The 23,628-nt window shown below is 39.7% G+C and overlaps 1 protein-coding gene across 3 annotated transcripts in view; it reads right to left on the bottom strand.

Annotated features, from left to right (window-relative positions):
* The window catches only part of si:dkey-34e4.1 (carboxyl-terminal PDZ ligand of neuronal nitric oxide synthase protein), a 52,820-nt gene extending 38,164 nt beyond the window's left edge, over positions 1–14,656 (bottom strand). Inside the window, exons 1-2 of one of the 3 annotated variants that reach the window (XM_063478206.1) lie at positions 14,156–14,656; positions 12,341–12,412 (exon numbers count right to left, since the gene is read on the bottom strand). In XM_063478206.1, the coding sequence (XP_063334276.1) occupies positions 12,341–12,412; positions 14,156–14,260 (177 nt within the window). In that variant the 5' untranslated portion in view covers positions 14,261–14,656. Of the gene's footprint in view, positions 1–4,748; positions 4,834–8,444; positions 8,610–12,340; positions 12,413–14,155 lie in introns of those variants that run through there. The other 2 variants (XM_063478207.1, XM_063478208.1) reach the window with 2 other exon arrangements.
* Positions 14,657–23,628: the final 8,972 nt, after the last annotated feature.

The following is a 23,628-nucleotide window of genomic DNA, read 5'->3' as shown; positions in this document are numbered from 1 at the left end:
TATTGTTTAAAACACTCTCAGCACTGTATGTAATAGAGTATGCAGCAAAGCTGGGCAGATTATGTTTATAATCAAGCTTTGTCTATCTAGTTTGTGAACTGTTCAATGATCCAGTGACAATGACATTTCTCTGTTTAAAAGAAAGAAGAGCTCTGGCATCCCCACTAAACATCCGTTGACACCACAGACACATCAAGTTCAGGTGAGTTCACAAATTTGCGAGTAAAGGACAAACTATTCAACTGAACTCAATTTAATTTACATAGCGCCAAATCACAACAACAGTCATGTCAAGCTGCTTTCTATTGTAAGGTAAATGCCCTACAATAACGAAGAGGAAACCCCAACAATCACATGACCTCCCTATGAGCAAGCACTTGGTGACAGTGGGAATGAAACACTCCCTTTTAACAGGACAAAACCTGTAGCACAACCAGCTGGAGGCTCAGGAAGGGGCAGCCATCTGCTGCGACTGATTGGAGGCGAGGGGAAAGAGAGAGGATAAAAGATGCACTGTTGAAGAGAGCAAGATATAAACAATAATTAATAATTAAAAAAGGAACGTTGTGCTCACCTTATGCCAAACAAACGTTTTACTTGAAGTGAACATGAAAAAAGCTGTGATTGAGAGGTTTGGTGCTACAAAGTATTTGAACAATTTGATATATGTTTGCCACAACCTAACATATATATGTTAGGTTGTGGCCTCAAAGATATCTATGTTAATACAAAATCTCCCACTGAACATCATCGTTTGAGTACGACAGACTCTGGTTTTCTGGCTCTGCCAATGTGCGATACAGTAACTGGAGAATTATGCTAGATTGCTTTTAGTTTGATCGCATTCACTGGCTTGTGGGTGCCGTCAGAGGTACAAGTGAGTGGGAACAATAAGTAATGGCAATCTGGCACCTTCAGTTATTAAGTTATTAAATCTGATTGGCAGTTTAATACATCATTTTATAATTTCTCTTGTGCTGCAGGCTGATTCTACCAGTTGATGCCAAGCATACACTCAAATCAGAAAGCAGTGGCACCACAACGTCTTGGCTGCACACGCTCCTCACATGCTTTATCCTCTTTACATCAATCCTGAGTACGTGGATCCAGATGTCAATAAAGCTACGTACAGAACCTAGCTTGTTACACTTTTTGAATGGGCAGGTTATTTCAAACAGCTGAACAAATATCGCCATACACATATTACATTCACATGATTATTACATTTTCAAAGTTAAACAGTATTGCTCAGCAAGTGACATGATACTGGAAATTTAAAGTTTTATCTATTATTAATGAATTGTTGTGCAAATAATAACAAACATAATATTTGTGTGTTATTCCAAGGCTACAATGGACAAAGGAGTGCATTTACAATAAGGTGGTTAAGTTTAAGGTGTGGAATATCTTACAGCTACTGGTTGTGGTGTCCATCATCAGTGTCAGGTTAGCTCCGAATTTATAGATTTCAATTTAAGCCGATGACACTTTGTAGTGTAATGTGCAAATTCCACCTTTATACTAACTTTATACTGGCTAGGGTCTGGAAAGCAGTCGTGGTAGCTCATGTAAGATCTGCTCATATATCCACAAAGAGCAGTAAGCCTCAGAGTCGCGGTATCACTGGTCAGGTGATCACAGCCTGTCCACAAAGAAGAAACATCTACTAGAGCTCATTATACTGTGGAGCAGCCGTGTTGGGTCATCTAGTCATTGGAACGTTGCTATTTTAATCCCTAGCTCCAGTCTACATGTTTACATGTGAATTATCCTTGGGAAAGATGTTGAACCCTAAGTTTCCACCCATGTGAGTGTGTGAGTGAATGTTAGACAAACACAGAATAAAGTGCTTTGTGATTGGGTGAATGAGGCTAAAAATAAGGTGCCTTTTACTTCAATTAAGCACTCGAATGTGCTTTCTATGTATCAGTCCATAATACACATAAATTTGGGACTGCCTTTTGAAAATGCACAGCTTTTATTTCAATTAGATTTCCATAACAGGTTTAAATGCAACTTAAAACAAGGTATATATTAATTGCAAGTAGGGCAGGGCAATATGGCCAAAAATATTTATCACGATATACATTTGAAAATTTGCGATAACAATATAACTGACAATATAATTGATGCGAGACAAAATACTTTACAACTCCACAACTTTATTAGTGCAAAAAAACCCCATCAATGTATTTTCACTTAAAGCAGCTGTTTTTTATGTGCATTAAAGCTAAAAATTTAACAGTGCAAATGCAAATTCCTTGCTGGCAGTTTAACCAAAAGGCACTTCCAGTGGAAACTGGTCGACATATCCTCAGCATAACCATGTATAATATCCACAAACTTAAGAGGTTATACGCACACAATAAGGCAATATTATGTTGAAGCACAGTACGTATCACTCTGCGAGGCTCCTGACTACGGCAGCCGTAATGCTCCGACAATCCATCAAGCGGTGCGGCTTCGTAGTATCGTACTAAAACATTTTTTGACAGATTTTTGAGCGCCGTGTACCACATAAAATTGGTTCGAGGTCAGTAAGCACAACCAGAATTCCTACATAAGGCACACCGGATTATAAGGGGCACTGTCAATTTTTCAGAAAATCAAAGGATTGATTTTAAGTGTGCCTTATTTCCTGCTTGCATGCTCTACCAAAAATAGTGCTTTGTTGCTATCTGACGGACGAAAGCCAAACCAGTTCCACACCACTGAAGTTGCACCATTTTTACAAACCAATTCTGGTTCATCCATTTCATTCAACGATCCGCCCTTCTCATTCACCGTTCCACCATGTGCGTATGAAAACAAAGGCACTGCGCATGCGCGTTTTACCCATATTCTATCGCGATATTTCATTTTCTTATCATTGCCCAACATTATTACCGTGAACGGTATGATATGGCCCAGCCCTAATTGCAAGCCAGTCCTATAAATCCATATAAATACAAGTTAAATATCACTGTCACAGACAAAGGTTAAAAGAGCTCAGCTTTGGGAAGGAAAGAGATGGTGACTAAGATGAGGTGAGATGAGATAAGGAAGGAAGGAAATAATTTATTGCTTTACTGACTGATGAGAACACTGAACCACATTCATGTCAGGAGGAGTGTTGGTTCACCTGAGTTGATGAGTTCAATTCAAACTGGAAATTAGCCATGCTTTAGCTGTGTCTCCAAATATGGAAATCATAAATTTGCTACATTAAAGGTATCAAGACATCCCAAGTAAGGAAGCTGTTAAAGGAGCAAGAGTAAAGTGTAACTAACTGATGGAGGTTTTGTCATCAGTACGTTTGCATCAACCTGAGCTTAATCCTTAACTGCTTTGTGCATATTTGAACCACGGCACATCTGAGACAGGAGAGGAATGATGAGAGGGAGAGTAGTACGGTAGTAAAACAAAAAGAAGATCAGGGTCTTGGGGAGCTGAATGGGGGGAATGGAAGATTGAGACCTTCAGGCTTTATATGTAGCACTTTGGAAGAAGATGAGAGAAGTGAAATAAATGTGCAGGCACGCACGCACACCCACACAAACGCGCACGCGACTCCAAATCACATTTAGAAGTAGGGCAGCCTATCCTGCCAGCTCGAAAGCCTGCAGCACTTTCCTCAATCATTATCCAACAAACGATACTAAAGTACGATAGGCCCAGTTTTATCTGCCTACTCATGCTAAGGAAGAATGCTCCCAGGCAGAGAAGCACAACTTCCAAACATGGCACGTATGTTTTAAGTAATATGACAAACGGACATGTGGTAAAATAGACTTTTTTGTTGCGATTATGAAAAAAAGACTTTTAACCTTGTGTATCTTTAAAATCTGCAGGCACATTATAGAAAACATAGAGTGCTGCTTCTTGGTCTGATTAATCTGAATATAGAAAACAGCACATTCACAGTTCGTTCTACAATGCTTCTGACTCATCTTTAAAAACATTCATTACAAACTTCTCAGTCTTAACTGTACTCTCCTCCACATCGAAGAAGAAAAACAGGTTTGTGGAATGCTTATTAGTTGGTTAAATAAGACTGAAATAACACATTTACATGAATATTTAAACTCTTGGCAATGACACAAGTTAGACTGGCACATCCTGCTTCTCTCAATGCTCCTTTAAATCATTTGACAACTTAACTGTAGTTGAGCTGTGCCTTATTTAAACTTTTTTTGGACATAATTGGAAAATACGCCACAAAATTGAATTCCTACAGCACTGAATTAGCATATTGTTCCTGCTAAAAACTGTTGTTTGCCTAGTGAAGATTGGGATGGAAATCCAATTCAGATACTTTGGCATGACCTTAAGCAGGCCATTAATCCTTAAAAATACTCCAATGTGGCTGAATTAAAATAATTCTGTGAAAAAGAGTGGGCCAAACTTTCTCTACAGAGTTGTGAAAGACTCATTGCCAGTCATCCCAAAGGCTTGATTGCAGTCCTTGCTGCCAAGGGTGACACAACCAGTTATTAGGTTTTGGGGACAATTACTTTTTCATACAGGGCCAGGTAGGTTTGGATAGCCTTTTTCCCTTAATAAATCTAATATTAAAATATGTTTGATGATCTAAATGTAAGTGTGACACAGGGGCACAGCACTGTACAAAGTATTTAAACTGAGATCAACCTTAAACAGCAACAGCAGTCACCACATGTCACTGAACCATGCTACTGCAGGTAACCATTTTTTCATTATCAAAATACAATTTTAAAAAGGCAGTGAAGAAGAAGACAAATGTTACGAACCTGTACCTGTCAGATGGTGTTCATCCTCGTTTCTCCTTGGAGAGTTGCACATACACAGACTGGCTGTTCTGTCTATCTCAGCACAATGAGTGTTTTAGCAGAGGGGGTAATTTGGTCATTTGTACTGTCCTATCCACCTAGAACTGGTGTCTTTTCTGGCAGGAACCTGGCATATGTGTTCTAACAATACACAGAAGCATATCCACTTGCTGGTTCGTTGACTTTAGTTGTGTTTGTACTCGAGATTAGCTACGGCAGGCTTTGTTGCAGCATTAACAGTGGAAATAGGCAGGCTACAGGACCGCTCAGGTTCTGGCTATACACTTTCAGAGACCATACCACCGTAATGTAAATCATTTTATATCTAAAAATACTTAGAAAACACACTCCAAATAAGTTTAACTGGTTAATATAATAAAACCTGAACTGTGTGCTGAGGTACAGAGTCTAATGGACAGTGAATGCCTATGGAAAACTGTGCCTTCAGGCTGTGTAGCAGGATTGAGTTCATGGTTTTAGAAATGTCTTTTCCGTTGCTTCGGGTGAGTGTAGGGACATCAGAGTATACAAAACTTGATTAATTGTGGCGCTGAAAGAAACAGCATAGCCTTAGGGATGATGATGAAAGGAGAAGCTTGTGTGTCTGTGCATGTGAAGCTGGTACTGGAGACAGGGACCACTTACTAGCCGTCTGTCCAACCATGTGAAGAAAGACTTGCTGTCCCTTTAGGATATTTATCTACCCCATACACCAGGAATATACACCACACTATCAGACAAAATCAAATATTACATAATATCTAGTGCTCACTTGTGTTGCATATTTTGAATGTGGAATAAAGTTTCCGTGAATTCACTTCCAGTGCACGTTACAGTGAAGCTGCTCTCATTAGCACTTCAAACTGTTGAATTTTTATTACAAAATCAACCGAATTCCACTGAATTATACAATCGGTGTATTTTGTAAGGAGGCAAAGCAAATCTGGATGAATGCTTCACATCAGGGTCAGCTTTGGTTCATTCTGAATGATGGTTACATAAGACGAGGATCAAAGGTACAAATAACCTTCAGAATAAAAAGGTTTGATTGTGACAATTTAGAAACAAATTAGTCTCTCAGCTTGCAAGCTTTATTTCAGTGATTCACACGCTATCCCTATGAGTCCTGTTTACCAGGGGTGTCACAAGAACAGATATTCTAGTAGGCAGTCGATGTATTTTTCTGTAGTACTACAAATACAAGAGCTGTAGTGCCATTTCTTAACGTACTAAAGTGCACCTTTGGCACACACATGCACACAGATATCCAACTAGTGTGTCTACAGTGACTATTTACAGTAAACAACACAATTATATGGTGGTAACCTTGGGTGTAGTTATATCTGTAATAGCCTATCTTCTTACTCTCCATATTCTTTTGGCTGCTGCCTTTAGGGGTCACCACATTGGGCCATCTGCCTCTATCTCACCCTACACCTTCCATCTTCCTCTGCTCCACATTCTGCCTTGTTTTTCAGCTTCCTAAAATTCTGCTATTAGTTTTTGCAAACTGCAGTACTGAGTACAACTTTTACAAAGGATAAAGACATCTTGTCACATCAAAATAACCAGATGCTGCAGAAAAGAATAGCATTCATCCTGTCAGTTTGAGTATATTTAAAAATTGTGTTGGAATGTGTTCATTTGATTGATTTAAAGTATATTTAGTAGCATGTGTAATACTAAGAACTGTGGCATTACAAAGGTATCGGTACTGTCTACTAGATTAATTGCACAGTGACTCAAGCTTGGTGACATCAACTTTACAAAATATAGATTTTCTATAGCTAAAATTCTTCCGTGCCACTTTTTAGTGTTACCAGGCTCTAACACAGCAGGTCACGAATTGTAACTTTTTACTGTTAATCAAGAAGACGGTACCACTGTTCACCCTGGGTAAACAAAAGATGAGTACACCCTTTCAAAGCTGAGATCACGTCTAATCCACTACACATATAGGTCACCGACTATGCTCTTGTACATCTGCCATTAAGCTAGCATGAATACAAAGTAAAAAAAAACAATAACCTCTCATTATTGTCCATGCCTCTCTGGAAACAGAGTATCCCCCCCATTCACACGTGGTGACCAACCACCCCCACTTTGCTGTAGCTCTACAACTGCCTGGAATTAAGCTGTGCTTTCATTTCTCCCCCGGCTTTCTGGGACATGCAGGGTGTGTAACTGTTTTGCAAAACTGTAACTCAGGAACTGTTCATGTTGAGTCCTGACTGCAGTTCAGTCATACCTGGCCATGTTATTTGATTATCTGAAGTGTTTTAATCTAACTTTGAGTCTACTAGAGGCTTTGAGCAAAATGCCTCATTTATGAACGTCACATTCATGCACAGTCAAGGTGCTATGACTAAGTGGTATGTTTAGGAGCCTTCAGGCATGGGAAAACATTTGTTATGGCTGGCTGCCAAAATTTGACCTTTAAGAATTAATGGACGATGGAAACAGACTGGAAGGAAATTAATACTAATATTTCAGTGATTCTCTAAATGATTTGTGCCACTGCCAAATAAGTTGACCAGTATCACAGTGATGCAGTATGTTGTATGACAACTGACTGAATGAACAAGAAGAATTAAAGAAGATGGTTAAAAACAAACGCACATGCTTTAGACTGCAGATTCCTTCAATTTGTCTGATGACTTGATGGTTTTTGACATAGACTGTATATAAAAGATAGCCAGATCTCCTGGTTCTGATGTGTTGAAGTATCATTGTCTTCAAAGGGCTCCAAAGAAATCATTTGAGCGGAGCTGATAGTTGACAAATACTAGCTAGCTTTTTCTTGCTATCATACAAAATATCACAAATTCTAGAACAAATGCTAATTCATCCTAGATAACTTTCGTCACCGTCCTTTTGTGCAATCAACTGCAGATCAGTTTATATTGCTTGTTATAATATTGTCTTGGAAATGTTTCAAAAAGGTACAAAACACAAAAAAAACTTGTAGACTTCCAGTTAAATGGCTCAGACTTGTGCAGGTGTAGCATAAACAGATCTCAGTTAGTGGCCATGGACCTGCAGTATCTATGTTAAGCACATGCTTTTGTTATGAAAGTGTAAATGAGCTGAATGGAAGTCTGTAGGATTTGAGTCATATTTGAAGCCAGCCTCAAGTGGTGTTTAGAGGTACTGCAGTTTTTGGGGTGTCTTTTTGTTAAACCCTGAAGTTGCAGCTTGATAATTGTTGACAAAATCCTGGGCTGCTGGGAGAAACTGGAAGAAGTCATGCCAGTACTGCACACCAATATTTACTTATTCAACAATCAGTTACTGTCATGTCAAAAAACCAAAACAAAACAGTTGTTCTACCTACAGTCGGAGTTATGTCTGACTATAAAATAGGCATGATAAACAAAAGTCGACAAAGTAAAACTAACTTGTGTAAAAAGTTCTGCTGTACCCCGTGACAGGTTCATCCCCCTCGACAGCCCAATATCTGCATCTGACACAATCATGACAGTTCTGCAAGCTCTCAGAAGACTAACAGAATCAGCGAAGCCAAACTAAAACAGCAGGAACCTAAAAAAAAAAAAAAAAGGTATCCTTCCTTCTCGCATGGCAGACAGGGGCTCTTCTCATGAGATGATCCAGACAGACGCAGAGACAAATGCATAAAGAAAGAAAGGATGTAAAAACCTGACTCTTGGCGGTCTGGGAAAGGAAGATGCATCCTGAAAGACACGTGCGGGAGGCTTAAAATCCCATTAGGGCCGATCAAAATTCAAAGAGAAGCATGCGTAGCCTGCCCTCAGCCTAAAATCTATTCCTGTCAGCACTGAGTAGATAGCCAGAGATGGGCTAAATCGAGGCAGTCTATTTTGGTAGGGGAAGAGTGAGGGTATGGAAAGAAAACAGCAGTGGAGAGGGGGGTGAGGCGGGTCGGGGGAAAATGAGAGAGAATAGCCTCAAACTTGTTTTTCTTTGTAGAGAATCTGTGGCCTCCTGTAAATAGCACACGTTTGTCTCCCAAAGAAATTCCATTACATACACACGCCCTTTTTCTGAGGCAGTGAGCCGTGGAAGACCGCGAATCTTTCCGTGTGGATGCAGCAACACCAGCCTTTGTTATTCTGTCTCGTTAATCGATTGTGGAGGTTGTTAGAATACAAGAGGTCTTACTATTATAGAGCACTCAACCTCACACACACACACAGACTCGCAAACTTTCTATGTCACTGGTCACACTGAATGAAGCAAATTCAGAGAAAACCAACACAGTATGACCAGTCAGCCATAATGGGAGGACGTCTAACAAAAAAAGCGACTCTGAAAAGATCCACAGGATACAAAATTGTGTCTATTCACTTTCTTTCCGTGGGAATGGCAGGTGTGTGAGTTTGTAAAAAAAAAAAAAAAAAAACACCCCCCAAAAACTAGCACGACTCCTGCGTTCTGTCAAACCCAGAGCCACTGTTTATACAAAGATGATGGTCTGTGCTGTCTGCCCTTCCTCTCTCTCTTCTCATGTTTGCGCCTGCTTTCTCACATCCACTGAGACTAAAGAGATTAGCCGAGGGATATGAAACGACTACGGCTCTGCCAGCCACCGCACAACCCTGCTAGATTCCAGGACTTCCTCCTCCCAAGTCTTTCTCCCGCTGCCATCAGTTCATTCCTCACTCTCTTTAATCATGCTTCGCACCGTGGAGTCTCTGCTCAGTGCCTCAGCCAAACGGTCGCGCATTAAATTAAAGACGAGCCTCTTTGCTTTTGTAAATAAGGATGAAGTGAAAATCAGGAAGGCTACTCAAAATACATCTATACAACGCTAATTACATTTCACTTGGAAAACAGGCCTAAAACATAAACTCCAGGAGTATTTGGCACGTCCGTGTTGACTTTATTCTTTTAGGTTGCTGCTTAGTTTTTGCTGACAAAATCTACATAAAGGAAACAAGTTTGATTAAAAATGGTAGCTTTCTCTAGAAGGTCTGGTGAGCAGGCAACCATCTGTACGTCACACAACTCGGTTCCTCTACAACTGTTGTGGATGCTGGAATACGCTGTTGAGCTTAGAGCCCGACTGATATATCATTAGGGCCGATATATTGGCCGATATTAGCTATTTGACGATATATCAGTATTGGCATCTATAACAGTCGTTACATGCAAATTTATAAAGTTAAAAAGTGGTGATGTTGCATAGTTTCTCCACTGCTGGCAACATAGCAGCTGGGCAGAGTCTAAACAGATAACCCATGTCTTGTGACAATAAAGCAAGATTATTTTTAAACTGCATTCTTATATTGTCTTAAGTATTTCTTCTTCAGTCAACTTTCTGGCTCACTGTGTGTTAATAGACCTCTCTGCACTGAATCATACTTGTTATTAATCTCTGGCTCTCTTCCACAGCATGCCTTTTATCCTGGTTTCCTTCTCTCACCCCAACGGGTCGCAGCAGATGGCCCCGCCCCTCCCTGAGCCTGGTTTTGCTGGAGGTTTCTTCCTGTTAAAAGGGAGTTTTTCCTTCCCACTGTCGCCAAAGTGCAAGCTCATAGAGGGTCATATGATTGTTGGGTTTTTCTGTATGTATGATTACTACCTTTCAATATAAAGCACGTTGAGGCGACTGTTGTTGTGATTTAGCGCTGTATAAATAAAACTGAATTGAATTGAATTAACAAGGCCTCAAAAATAACTACACATAACAAATTCTAGAGAAATCTGTTTATGCTTCACATGTCTAAAAGAAAAAATATCGGCCGATATTTTGGAGCATCAAAACTATGTTTTACGATTGGTCTGTGGGTGATTCTTGCATGTTCTACGGTTGTTCTGTCAACCATCTGCAGAGAAGAGCGAAGTTCTAAAAGAGCTGAAGTGAAACTGGGTGTTAAAACAAGGAAAAGCGTCCGCTGTTCTATAAAATGGATTTTTGATCTTTGATTACTTTTTTTTCTATGCAATGAATTGAAATAAGTGCAAATAAATAATAATCAGGTAAATAGGGTGGTACAGTGGTAACGTGGTGAGCACTGTTGCCTCACACTATGAGGGTTCCGTGTTCAGCTGGGTCCTCTCTGTGGGGAGTTTGCATGCTTTCCCTGTGCCTGGGTATGCTTCCATGCATGTTGATGCATGTAGTTGTGAACACATGAAAAAAGATATAAAAATAATACCAAATTGTTTGACAGCCACACTATCATATTTACAGTCATCAGGAGACTATTTGACACAAATCAGAGCTTTAATAATTTCCTATTACGTCATATTTTTTTTAAATACACTAATAGTTGCAGCTTTAGCAGCTTTCTTTGGCTCTGAAAGGAAGTGAATATACAGATATGCACAACCCCAACATGTATGCATCTGAATGAGAGCATACTCTTAGACATGAACATGAATAAGCACTAATGACAAATTGTGTATTTTTATATGGGAGCTTCATAAATACATAGTAAACAGATCTCACTGTGTTGCAAGTGTTGTACATTTTTGAAATGTACAAGATGATCTTTTTCTTGTAGCAACCAGCAGCATCTTCCCTCCTTGTCTGTGCCTGCAGCCTGTGCTGTATCTCCCTTATGATCATGTTTACTCTACACCTTTATTGATTTACAGGTTTGCTGGAATTGTGGTAAATTTAGAGGTGTGTTATCTTCACCCTCCAACAGCTTTCACAGGTTTATAGAGCAACCCTGCTTTTTCCAGATGTATGGTTGCATTATGTTTATACAAATGCGGTTGTACAAATGTTTATACAAATTTGAAGTTCACACTATTGCAGTGTTTTAAATTTACCCGAAAAGGGTAAAAAATAAAACCCCCAAGAGATGCTTGCATGAGTATCCTTAAATCTTGTGCATTTTTCAGGGGGGTAAATACACATTATGACTTTTTAGTAGCTCACACACACTCGGCTAAAGCTAAGAGCTTTGTCATGTTTGAACCAAGCACATCTAGTGAGTCACACTTAGATTACAGGACCAGCCTGGCTGTCTGATTTGGCTTTGTGTTAGCTTCCTGATGAAACCGCCGGCCTTCTGGGGCAAAGATGATAGTAACAATGATATGATTTTATAGCTAGGAGGGGGGCAGAGAGGGGGGTCATCATCTTATACTATAAGGCTGATTTGAGGAAAAAAAACAAAAACTAGCTGCTCAACAGAATGCAAAAATCAAAAGCCGTAGACTGTGTTTGTTCAAAGGCAGTCACAACATGCATGTATACGCTGCCTCCCCATTTTTCAAAGAGGCAAAGAGACACGGCAAAGAGTGCCACACAATCCACCTCAGCCCTCTTACTTTTTCATCCTTGCATTGTTTTCCCACGTCAGAAGCCGTGACACGCTGTCCGGGCAGCACATGCGTCACTGCCTCCTCGGAACAAATACCTTCTGACAGCAGCATGCTCTTTTTTTTTTCTACTGTGTGTGCGATTCTCCTGTTATTGTAAAGGTAGTTTCTGTCCTCCATCAAGGCCCACTCACCGCTGGACTCACACACTGATGAGTGTGTGAGTCTGTGAATCTGTGTGTGTGTGTCTTTAGTTCCAGGCTTAAACATAGGATGACACTGTTTTTGGATCTTACCCTGATTCTCCTCATGGCTGCCACGATCTCCATCCGACTGTTGGGCCTGGGCACGTCAAGACTACCCACGTACTGAAATAAACACGCACACACACACATACACAAAGCATCAGCGTCAGGTATTATCCCATGGAAAACAGCTGCACAATTAATATTCCTTAGCCACAAACTGAGATCAGTATATCCAATCCCTCGTGCTTCTACTCCCAAAGCCATTCTGCCTTCACAAGATTAAACGTGCAGTTTCTTTTTCCATTTTCATCCTTGGAAGATAAACAGCCTCCCGAAGACAAGTAAAGGGGGGGGGGGGGGGGGGGGCGCTGTGATCAAACGGCACCAAAATTAGGGATCACTTAGACTGTTCACTTCAATAAAAGAAAAAAGCCGTCTTCACCAAGCCTCCAACATGTGATACTGCTCACCCCCAGGACATCAGCAACTCTAGCAGGTTTTCACTACCGGAGAGATCAGCTAACACGGCCAATCACAGATTTTCTTTGCAAAGTGTCAAACAGGGTGTCTCTATTTAAGACAAAATGTGTTTAATGTATGACAAAAAAAACCCCAAACAAAGCAAAGCTATGCCTTTTTAATGAGCTCTTTGTGGCTTGCATATATTTGAATACGCGCCTGTGTAATTAAGGGGCTCTGGGGACAATGACGCCTTTGATGTCTCTATCATTTTACAGTAAACTGTCTGAGAGCTTCAGCAACACTGGCCTTAATTTATTGTTTACTTGGTAAATAGGATTTTCCTTTTTTTTAATTTAATGACTCATTGTCTTGTGTACATTCTGCAGCTCACGGTGTTTGAATTTAGAAATGCATCATGCATATGTTTCTTTTTGTTTGGTTGGTTGGTTGGTTGGTTGGGTTTTTTTTTGGGGGGGGGGGGTCTTTTATATTATACTGTTTTTATCTGACTGAAAAGTGTTGTATATTAACAGTAAATATCAGGTTTGTGCTGAGGAGTTATGGGACATTCAGCGAAAGAAAGGAACAGTGACATCACCCTGCTGCTGAGCAGGCCCAGTGAGATACAAGATACAAGCACCCATGTGAATGAACTTTGGACCAGAAACACTCCCCTTTTTTTTAACCCTTTCGGTTTGCTGATCAAACGGAACAACAGACAGACCCAAAACACAGTTAAAGACGCATGTGCCTATGACTCACACAGCGATTGGTCCATCAATATAACTTTGTGCAAAGTGCCAGATATTTGCTATTTTCAGCTTCTTTTCCTGTTTCACATAAACGGAAACCGAAACTTTTGAAGTCCTGCACTGTTGATCTGACAAAAACAGCAGAATCTAAAATCACTTCCACATCTAGAAAACAGATTTTGTTTTAATTATCTGTTCGCATCTATTGCAAACCATTACTGCTATTATTGGAAATAATCTTAAAAAAAAAAAAGCAACCAATGATTAAAGCAATCACGAGCTGCATCTCCACTATAAAAGTAATCATTAAAGCTGAATACTGTCTGGTTTCTTCACGATCACCTTAATAATTCAGCAAGTTGGGAAAAGCCCCCAAATGCACTCAAAGCATCAAAAAATGATCATCTATCTGTATCGGCTTTTAGACGATTGAGTCATCCCACATCGGCTCTGAGTCCTGTCTTTAACATTTTAGACTTTAGATGTATGCGTGCACTAATAAATGTGTGAGGTTGAGGACCTGCAGGCAAAGCTACCATGTGTTCAAACTTCAGCCCAGTGCACCTGCCGCTCCAGCAGCACACAGCAGGCGCATGTAACTCTGAAAACACTGCATATTAAGGAGGTTCGGGCTCTCTCCGGACTTCACCTTGGCTTGGAAATATATCCCGTGCTGGTAAGCCTCCTCGTTGTGGAGCGGCACCCTCGAGTCCGCCACATCATCCACCAGGTTGTACCTGTTCCTGGCGGGCATCGCGGCTTTCCTGACCTCCTTTCCCGGCACAGTAAACACGGTTCAACCGCTAAACAAACCGGGCTGGAAGCGCTACAGTCCCCATGTGTGCGCACGGCCCGACTCCGAGAGCGAATTCCCGGCGGAAACGCGGTCCATCGTCCCCGCTCCGAGCTTCAACAAGGTCCCGGGTCCTCAAGAAGGACAAAACTGCGCGCCTCTTTTTTTTCCTGATACAAAACACCGAAAAGACACTTGAGCGAATTCTTCTACACGCAGTAAGCCTCTGACATACAGGAAAACAGCACGGATGTCTGTTTCCCACTGGGGAAATCCAACGCTGTTTCGCTCTGCAGGTGATGTTGCCTGCTGGCTGTGCTTTTTTTCCCCCTTTTTTTGAATCCCGTCCTGTTGGTGGCAACGCTGCGCTCTCGCTCTCTCTCTCTCTCTCTCTCTCTCTCTCCAAAGCACAAAGCAGGTCCCTCACTGGAGTGAAGTTCCCAAGCATGACGCAACCCAGGAGCTGGGAGGAAGGCCGACGACTAAGTTGGTCCTCCCCTAGGGACATGAACCTTAGAAACCTTTGGAAACCGAAGGTGGGTCTGCTGCAGAAATAAAACTGCAATTAGCTGCTAATCACATCTGGACTAGAATCGATCACATTTACTCACATTTACATTTTGATCTTAAGTGGGTCGAACCAGCGAGACTGCCCGTTCTGTCAGTCTGAAGAAGTTCAATTATTTCAGTCTTTGCTGAGCAGATTTTGGTCCCTGGGCCTTATGTTTGACACACTTGATGTAGGCTATAGAATAGATCCACTTGCACAAAAGTTCTGTTAAATATCATTGAATTAAACCCCACTTAAAAGTATGACTGATATAGTTCGGAAAACTATCAGACCCCCCCCCCCCCCCCCCCCACACACACACACACACACACACAGAAAGAAAGAAAAAAAACCCTCATGCCATATATCCGCTTATTTCTTATTTCATCATCCAGTGGCTCTGTTGGACCATGAGCCCTGGGCTGTTTTTCTCCACATTAAAGACCTCTTTCAGGTCTGATCAGCTCATGCTGCTGATCAAATGGCTGGGATTCACACACATCACATATGTCCGTTTTCATCAGCCCTTTGAGTTTTCTAACCAGAGCCTCTGTGAGTCTGTTCCTATAAGAAGAGCTCAGTGAGCCCCCTTTGCCTGCCTGGCAGATAATTTTTGATGGTTGCACAGTGGCATGTCATTTTACGGAATGTATGGCTTATTGCACCTACATTATAATCAGCCCAATCCTTTTTGGCCACATTATAGAACAGCAGTGTTATATTTGTTGCAATCTCTGATGCCCTCTTGGCCAGACGACTCTTAAAAAAACATTTTTAATGTCAATGAATTGAATTGAGGTTTGAAAATGTGCAAAGGACTGATTACATTTGGAAACAGCATATTACATTAATATTAATAACAAGGCACTGCATGCGTGACGTTATGAGTGGGAGCTGAAAAAGTTTGAACCTAGAATCGCCCCTGCTTCATATCATTCCTAATAAATAGATTTAACACATGTTTCACAGATGATAAGCCATCAAGTCATTTACACCTGTTTAAATATGCTCTGTCGGTTTTTGTTTTGTTGTTTTGTTTTGTTTTGTTTTGTTATTGGCAAATACCGGAAATCAGTTTTTGGTTTCGTGATGAGAGAAACAGTGAATAGAGGGTTAATTCTCAGGACGCTCTTATCAGCTGTCGGTATTAACGTTAAACCCAGTGAGCAGTCTGTAAGAGGAACATCATGTTCAGTATTTAAAGCATCAATAATAAAGAGAGCCATCCTTTTGTAGTACTAGTAGTAGCCGCTAATCTATTACATAATTAATTACTGTGTTAAAAACTAATATAAATCCTCCAGACGTCAAATGAAATTATGTCCTAGCGCCCTCTGCTGGCCGTTTACTATAAGTTACTGAATTTTAAAGGTAACTTTGCCTTTTTTCCAGCTGTTTTTCAAGAAAAAGTAAACTTCTTTTTCTTGAACTTGTCGCCTTGTTCTCCAGAGACAGCAGAGCCATAGACCTATAGAGACTAATCCTTGTAAATCAAATGAATGAATGAATGAATATGCATGAATGTGAGAAAGTGGAAGCCAGGTGACACAACTAAATCCCACTAAATCGGCACTTAAAGGGCAAGAGCTTAAAAGTGAGAGAAGAAAGTCTTGTGCAGACACACAAGACTTTTTTTTCTCGCATAATGCCATTTTAATTAATTGGTGACAGATGGGTAGAATTAACCTGATTCATCAAACAGGCATTAAGCATCTATTAAACCTCCATGTAAGGTCAGTGCTACGGATGGGGGGGAATCCAAGCAAAGAATCCATAGAGGATGTGGTTAAGCTGGTAATTTTTTGGGGGAAAAAACTACTTTGAAGAAATATCAAAGACAGTAAAATGCAATTTTTCCATTAATGATAAAAAATACTGCATTCCTATTGGTCATTTAGAAGGTGAGTTTGGATCACACCTGATACAGACACAATGAACTGCATAACCTGCTAGCAGCTAAATCCTTTGATTGTATTCACACTTTTCTCTGGTTAAAGTTAAATTGGCAGTCACGGTGCTGTATGTGTTTTGAGCTGTGCGTTCCTTTTAAATAATTTAATTAAATATACTTTTACAGTTTTAGGTAGCCCTAGTTGTCATTTACAGTCATTCACAGAACACCTTGAAACTAAACACAACTAAAACTAGCCCTTTCTCCATTACAGCTCATCACGTGTGAACATGTGTCTTCCATTTTATTGCATTCTATGTATCATGTTCCTCTCTCTACACAGTGTGTAATTAAAAGTATCGTATTTTTGCTATTATGGTAATGACATCCAGTTAGACAGAGAAGTTCCATCTGTAGCAGCAGCTATCGGAGTGGTGGTTTTTTAATACTTTTGCAGGTTATTACGCAGCCTATCAGTCTGTCCGTGTGAGACAAGATGCATTCTCAAAACGTCAGATTAAAATGAGCTGGATGGTCAGTGTGCTCTGACTGATAACTTCAAACATGCGTCTTTTCTTTCTGACTGAGCATTAGATGAGATGAGCATTGCTTCTCTCAGGTCTGTGTGAAAAATGTGAAGCCACAGCTGATAAAACCCTTCAAGTCTCGCCACTTGGCAGTCATCTTGTCATACGCCTGGGTTTTTATTTTAAAACATTAATTATAGGATCATCAACCAAATTAAATTAAAAAGCCAAATTATATTTAAAGAAAAAAGTTTACTAAATTTACTGGGTGGTGTGGTGGTTAGCACTGTTGCTTCACAGCAAGAAGTCCTTGGGTTTGAATCCACCATCTGGTGGTGCTTGCATGCTTCTCCCATGTCTGCTCTCTGAGTACTCCAGCTTGCTTCCAAACACATACAGTTAGTGGGGTTCGATTAATTGGTTATTTCTAAATTGCCCATGGATGTGTGGGAATGGCTGTTTATCTCTCTGCGTTAGCCCTGTGGCAAACTGGTGACCTGTCCAGGGTGTATCCAGTCTCGTCCAACCTCCCCAATGAAGCTGAAATGCATAAACACATACATTTTTAGAAAATGACCGTGGGGTCATTTTTGACCCCACGTGTTGTTTTTCTTCAAAATCTTTAAAATGAAAAGTTGTAGTATATTCATATTCCAGGTATTCCTCATAAAATATGTTTGTAACATGAGGCCATTTTCATTTTTATTTATTTTTTCATTAATTTAAAAAAAAATGCAGTTTTTGTATCACTATCCCACTCTTCCACAAGTGGGGTCAAAAATGACCCCAAGCAGTTCCTATGGAATCTTCTATGAAACGTTCTTTCTTAGCAACTCTGACTGTCCCACTTACACATCTGATGGATCAGGAATTAATTTTTACACAGTAACATACATGATTTATAGTCAGGGCTGCACATAAGTGGTCCGCAGGTGAACATTCACTGTCAAAATAAAAGTATTCCCTGAAATTCAGAGAATACGCGCTTCTTTTGCGGTGGAGGAACACCAAAGTAATTGCTTATGGAGCTTGCTTCTTCGACATCTTTAAGAGTTCTGAACAAATGTCTGTCCTCCTCCAGAACATCGCGCGTTCTAACTTCTTATCTGGTACGCGTCTTTTATTTTGACAGCGAATGCGCACCTGCGAACCATTTATGTGCAGCCCTGTTTATAGTTTCCTGTGCATTTCAAACATTGTCCTTTCTGATGTTTTTTTTAAATATTTAAAGTAACATGGCTGCTATGAGGCCAGCTAGGATCCCTGTGGACCTTGCCCTACAAATGATCCAGGAGAGATGGATCATTCCCCCCCCCCCGAACAAGGCCAGTTAGATACAGAGGAGTCCTCTGATGAGTCCTCTGAAGAGGAAATGGATATTGAATTTAACAGAATGAGCCCCTCTTACTGCTCTAGCCACAATATTCTGAATTAGTCGGCCAGGACTTGCACCTGGGTTTAGTACTGCCTCCCCAATAGATGCATGGAAGATGTTCATGTCTGATAATATAATAGAAGAGGTGCTGTCATACACAAACATGGAGGCACGAAGAGTCGCCACAGACAGGGGAAAAGAGTGAAAAAATGTAATCAAACATAAGCTCCAAGCCTTCATTTGATTGACCCTTCTTGCACGAAGTGAGAAGAACTGGGATGTACCAGTCGGTGTGTTTTTTGGGAGTCCTCTGCATAACCCATTGTACCAGGCCACTATGTCAATTCAAAGATTTGAAAATATTCGCCGTTTCTTGCACTTTGATGACAAGAGGACCAGAGCCTACCGACTGAAAACAAACCACATGGCAGCTTTCAGCTACATATGGGGCCTGTTCCTGGTCAACTGCAGGCAGAAATTCATCCTCAGTGATTGTGTTACAGTGGATGAACAACTTGTGTCTTTCAGAGGGAAGACCCAGCTTCTGCAGTATATGCAGAGCAACCATACAAAAGTGATACAAGGATACAAAAACTGCAATTTCTTAAAATTAATGAAAAAATAAATAAAAATGCAAAGGGCCTCATGTCACAAACATGTTTTATGAGGAATACCTCAAATATGAAAATATTACAACTCTTTGTTTTAAAGATTTTGAAGAATAACAACCAAGTTTATAGCAAAATGCATTGTTTCTATTTGGGGTCTTTTTTGACCCCACTCGTGGAAGAGTGTAGGTATTGGTAGGTTGTGCATCCAGGGGTTAAGTGGTGTATGTCTGTATCATTGCTAATTGGTTGCCAAGCATTCAGCAGAAATCCCATGACGTTATTGATCCCATAAGCCTCTTAATTTTTTTTCCTCTTTTTTAAAAATATTGTTGAACTTATCTGAATATATCAGGCTAAATGATGAGATCGGAGAATAGGCTGACTGACATAGGTGCATAGGTGAACTGCCATTCAACATGCTCAGGAGGACAAGAGAAACGTCACCAAAACCAAACCTGCAGTTAAATGAGCTTCCATGTTTACCACCTGAGCTACAAGCTGTTCTTTAGGTCATTTCTATTTGCTTTGTAAATATCTCTGTCCACTGTCTGCTCTTCTGTAATCTTAGTATCTGGTCATTGTGAATATGATAAGGTCTCACAATTAATGATGTAATAGACTAATGGAAACATTCCTGTTTGATCTTATCCACATGCGGTGCAGCTGATCTGCATCTGGCTGTATTAGTGTTATTTCACACTTATCTAATCTGCAGAACACATCAGGTAACTCCTTGTCTAGTCATCTGACTAACAGCTGTTATTAAACATAAACCACGCAGAAGACTCAGACCGTGACAAATCACAGAGTTCAGATAATGAAAACATGTGGAGACATAATTACACAAGACATAAACAGGCTTGTGATGGGAGCAGGTTTGCAGTGAAGCATCATTGTATGTATGTATATGCTTAGGGCCATACCTTTTTGAAATTTTGCGCCTGTTTTTTCTAATCTAACAGTCAAGATGTGGTTGAAGTTCAGCTTTAATTAAAGGGATTTAACAAAAGTATTAAAGTAGATGATTGCAGCTTCACAACATCAAAAACACTTTTAAGGAAGTAGGTGTATCATTGTCAAAGACACCATCATGAATTTAAATACAGAGAGCATAGAACAAGGTGCAAACCACTAGTTACACTTGAGATCAAGAGTGTCAGACTAGATAATACCAGAAAACATCTAAAACAGCCTGCACTTTTCTGGAAAAAATTATTTAGAATAGATGAAACCAAGATGAAGTTGTATCAGAATGATTGCAAAAGAAAAAAATATGGAGAAGGAAAGAAGAGCTCATGATCCAAAGCATACTACATCGTCTGTTAGACATGGTGGAGGCTATGTTATGGCTTTTCATTGATGATGTAGCTGCTGCTGGGAGTAGCAGGATGAACTCTAATGTGTACAGAGATATACTTGATCATCCAAATGGACAATGAGTCAAAACATGCTGTAAACGCTACCCAAGAGTTTCTCAAGGCAAAGACACGTATTCTTCAGTGGCCAGAAGAAAATAGAAAATAGAATCACATGTTCAAACATGAGAACTTTATTCAGAATTCTCAGAGCAGTTTTACAGATAGCATTATTTATGTGTTGCACATTCCAGTAAGCAATGCAAAATATAATACTGATGTATTGTGAAATGACTCACAACAAAGGAAATTTAAATAGTAGTTTATAGGTAATTTATTATACAGCATACTTTAGGGGAAATGCTGGTAAATCAAGTCAGACTGGGTTTATTTTTCATGAGTTTTTAGATACAAATAATTCAAAGGAAACTAATAAAAAAGCAATAGTGTAGAGCAAAATGTAAAAAACAGGGAACTCTAGAGTATCCTTAATTTCTGTGGTGTGACACTGAGATCTGAAGCATTTCTTTTTTCTTTGATCACTGTTTTTAAATTTTAAAGTATACGTGATTTAGATTTGTCCTACATGACAGCAAAAAAAAGGGAAACAATACTTTGATTTTACTTCAAGCTCATGATAGAAATATTAAAGTCAGTAGGCTAAGGCTAAGCAAAAGAAAGAGAAACTATACTTGATGAAATCAAATAGGAGTGCTAGTTTCGCCTGGGAAAAGAAATAAGCTTGTAAAGTATATTTTAATAAAATCCTCAAGGTTATTTCCTTCTAACTCAGTTCAGTGTGGTTGATCAACGGTCTGGTTTCAATTTCCATTCACCTGCAGACACTGATTCATGTTGACAGGGCATAAGAAATATCAAAAGCTTGCCACTGTAAAGGGCCACCACTCAAGATCAATCACAGTTACAAACACAGTGGTTTGATTGGGTTGGATGACACATAGCATTATAAAAAATGTTTTAAAAAAAGCCCAAATATTTTTGCTTGTAACAATACAAAAAGCAGAAGCAGAAGAGATAACACTGAAATCTCTTTTTAATGATAACAGTAATATCTATCAATAACATCTATGTGACACTGAAACCTTTCTATGAATCATCTGCATTTCCACAGTGTGTCTTTTGTCCTGCCCCTCCCTGAGCCTGATTCTGCCAGAGGTTTCTTCCTGTTAAAAGGGAGTTTTTCCTTCCCACTGTCGCCAAGTGGGAACTCAAAGGGGGTTGTCTGGTTTTTGGGGTTTTCTCTGTATTATTGCAGAATCATTACCTTACCCTACCTTACAAGCACCTTGAGTTGTGATGTGGTGATGTATAAATAAATAAAACTGAAATTGAATTAAATTCAATAAACAAATTTACTTGCTTTCATTTGGTTTTTCAAAACAGAAAGGGGCCATTTATTCCAAGATCATCATTCAAAGTAAGGCTTATTTGTCTGAAAGGATCTTAAAATGTCAGTGGGAAATTGTTTTATTAAGAAAACACAATCAAAGGCGCCCCAAAACATTCTAACACTTGACAAAATGCCCCCCCCCCAAAAAACAGCGTATAACAGAAATCTTTTTTATAAAATTTAGTCTTTCATCAGTATTCATCTTCTCACCTAACTCCACACTTCAGACAGAGAGATGCTTTGTCTTTTGAAGCTTTCAGAAGGAGCAGGATGTTCTGCCCAGATTCAACCACAGCTGAATAATTTAAAGAGGAAAAAGGTTCTACCTAGCTGCAGTAAATGGAAATAACATTTGAAAACTGAGAACTGAAAAGAACCACGTGTGACTGTGACATATCATACTTACTTTTCCCAGGTGTACAACTTTTTAACAAGAGTAATCATTAATGGCAAATAAACAAAATAAATTAAACACTTCCAGTTCTAAGGTTTTGCATATGAAACAGCAGCTCAATTCTATTTAATTCAGTTTTATTCATATAGCGCTAATTCACAACAACAGTTGCCTCAAGGCGCTTTACATTGTCAGGTAAAGTCCCTACAGAGAAAACCCCAACAATCATATGATCCCCTATGAGCAAGCACTTTGTTGACAGTGGGAAGGAAAACTCCCTTTTAACAGGAAGAAACCTCAAGCAGAACCTAGTTCAGGGAGAGGCAGCCATCTGCTGTGGCTGGTTTGGGATGAGGGGAGGAAACATGATAAATCTAACCAGGATGAATGACAAAAACATGATATATTACTCCACATCACTATTTATTAAACAGAAACCAAACCAAAACTAAGAAGCAGCGTGTGAATACTAAACACATCCTTACTACTTTCTCCCACTTTTTATAGAGAAGCTCAGGAGGTGTGTGCATCTCCATTAAAAAACAGAAGTTTTGGCAGCTTGTTGACATCAGCAAAGATCTTGTCGATGCCAGTCAATCTGGGTGGGGTTATGCAGTCATCTAGAAATAATTTGTAGCGTGTCATTCTACAGTCAGAAAGATTATTCAAGTGGAAAAGCATTCAACACAGTTGCCAATCTTCCCACGAGTAGATGATGACCCCAAGGTCAAACTGTGCATTACTCTGCAAAAACCCAAGAGCTACATCTCCAACTCTTTAGTTAGGATGTTATATGTGAAAACCTTTGACAGCAGAAGTAGAAAGCAACTAAACAAGAAGGAGAAAGCCTCTTCTCTTAAAAAGAACATGGCAACACAACTTAAATTTGTAAAGCTGTATTTGAACAAGCTACAAGATTTCTGGAAGTCCTCTGGACAGATGAGACCAAAGTGGAGATGTTAGGCTGTCATTTTTGCTAAATAAGTAATGCATGTCATGTACAGTATTTACCTAATAAGAGGATTTGGTAAAAAGCAGTTTTTTATTATGTCTTATACACGAAATATTTGAAATGACAGAAGACATAACTGCAGTTACTAAGTTAGATGGGCTCTGACATTAATATAAAAGTGTAAACTTTGACCTGATCATCGTGATAGAAGAAATACAAGCCTGAGAGTGATACAAAAAGGTACAGAAGAAGCCAACACCACG

This window comes from Pelmatolapia mariae, linkage group LG7, assembly GCF_036321145.2.
Source record: "Pelmatolapia mariae isolate MD_Pm_ZW linkage group LG7, Pm_UMD_F_2, whole genome shotgun sequence".
NCBI lineage: Eukaryota > Metazoa > Chordata > Actinopteri > Cichliformes > Cichlidae > Pelmatolapia > Pelmatolapia mariae.
This window is presented reverse-complemented; position numbering and strand designations above follow the sequence as displayed.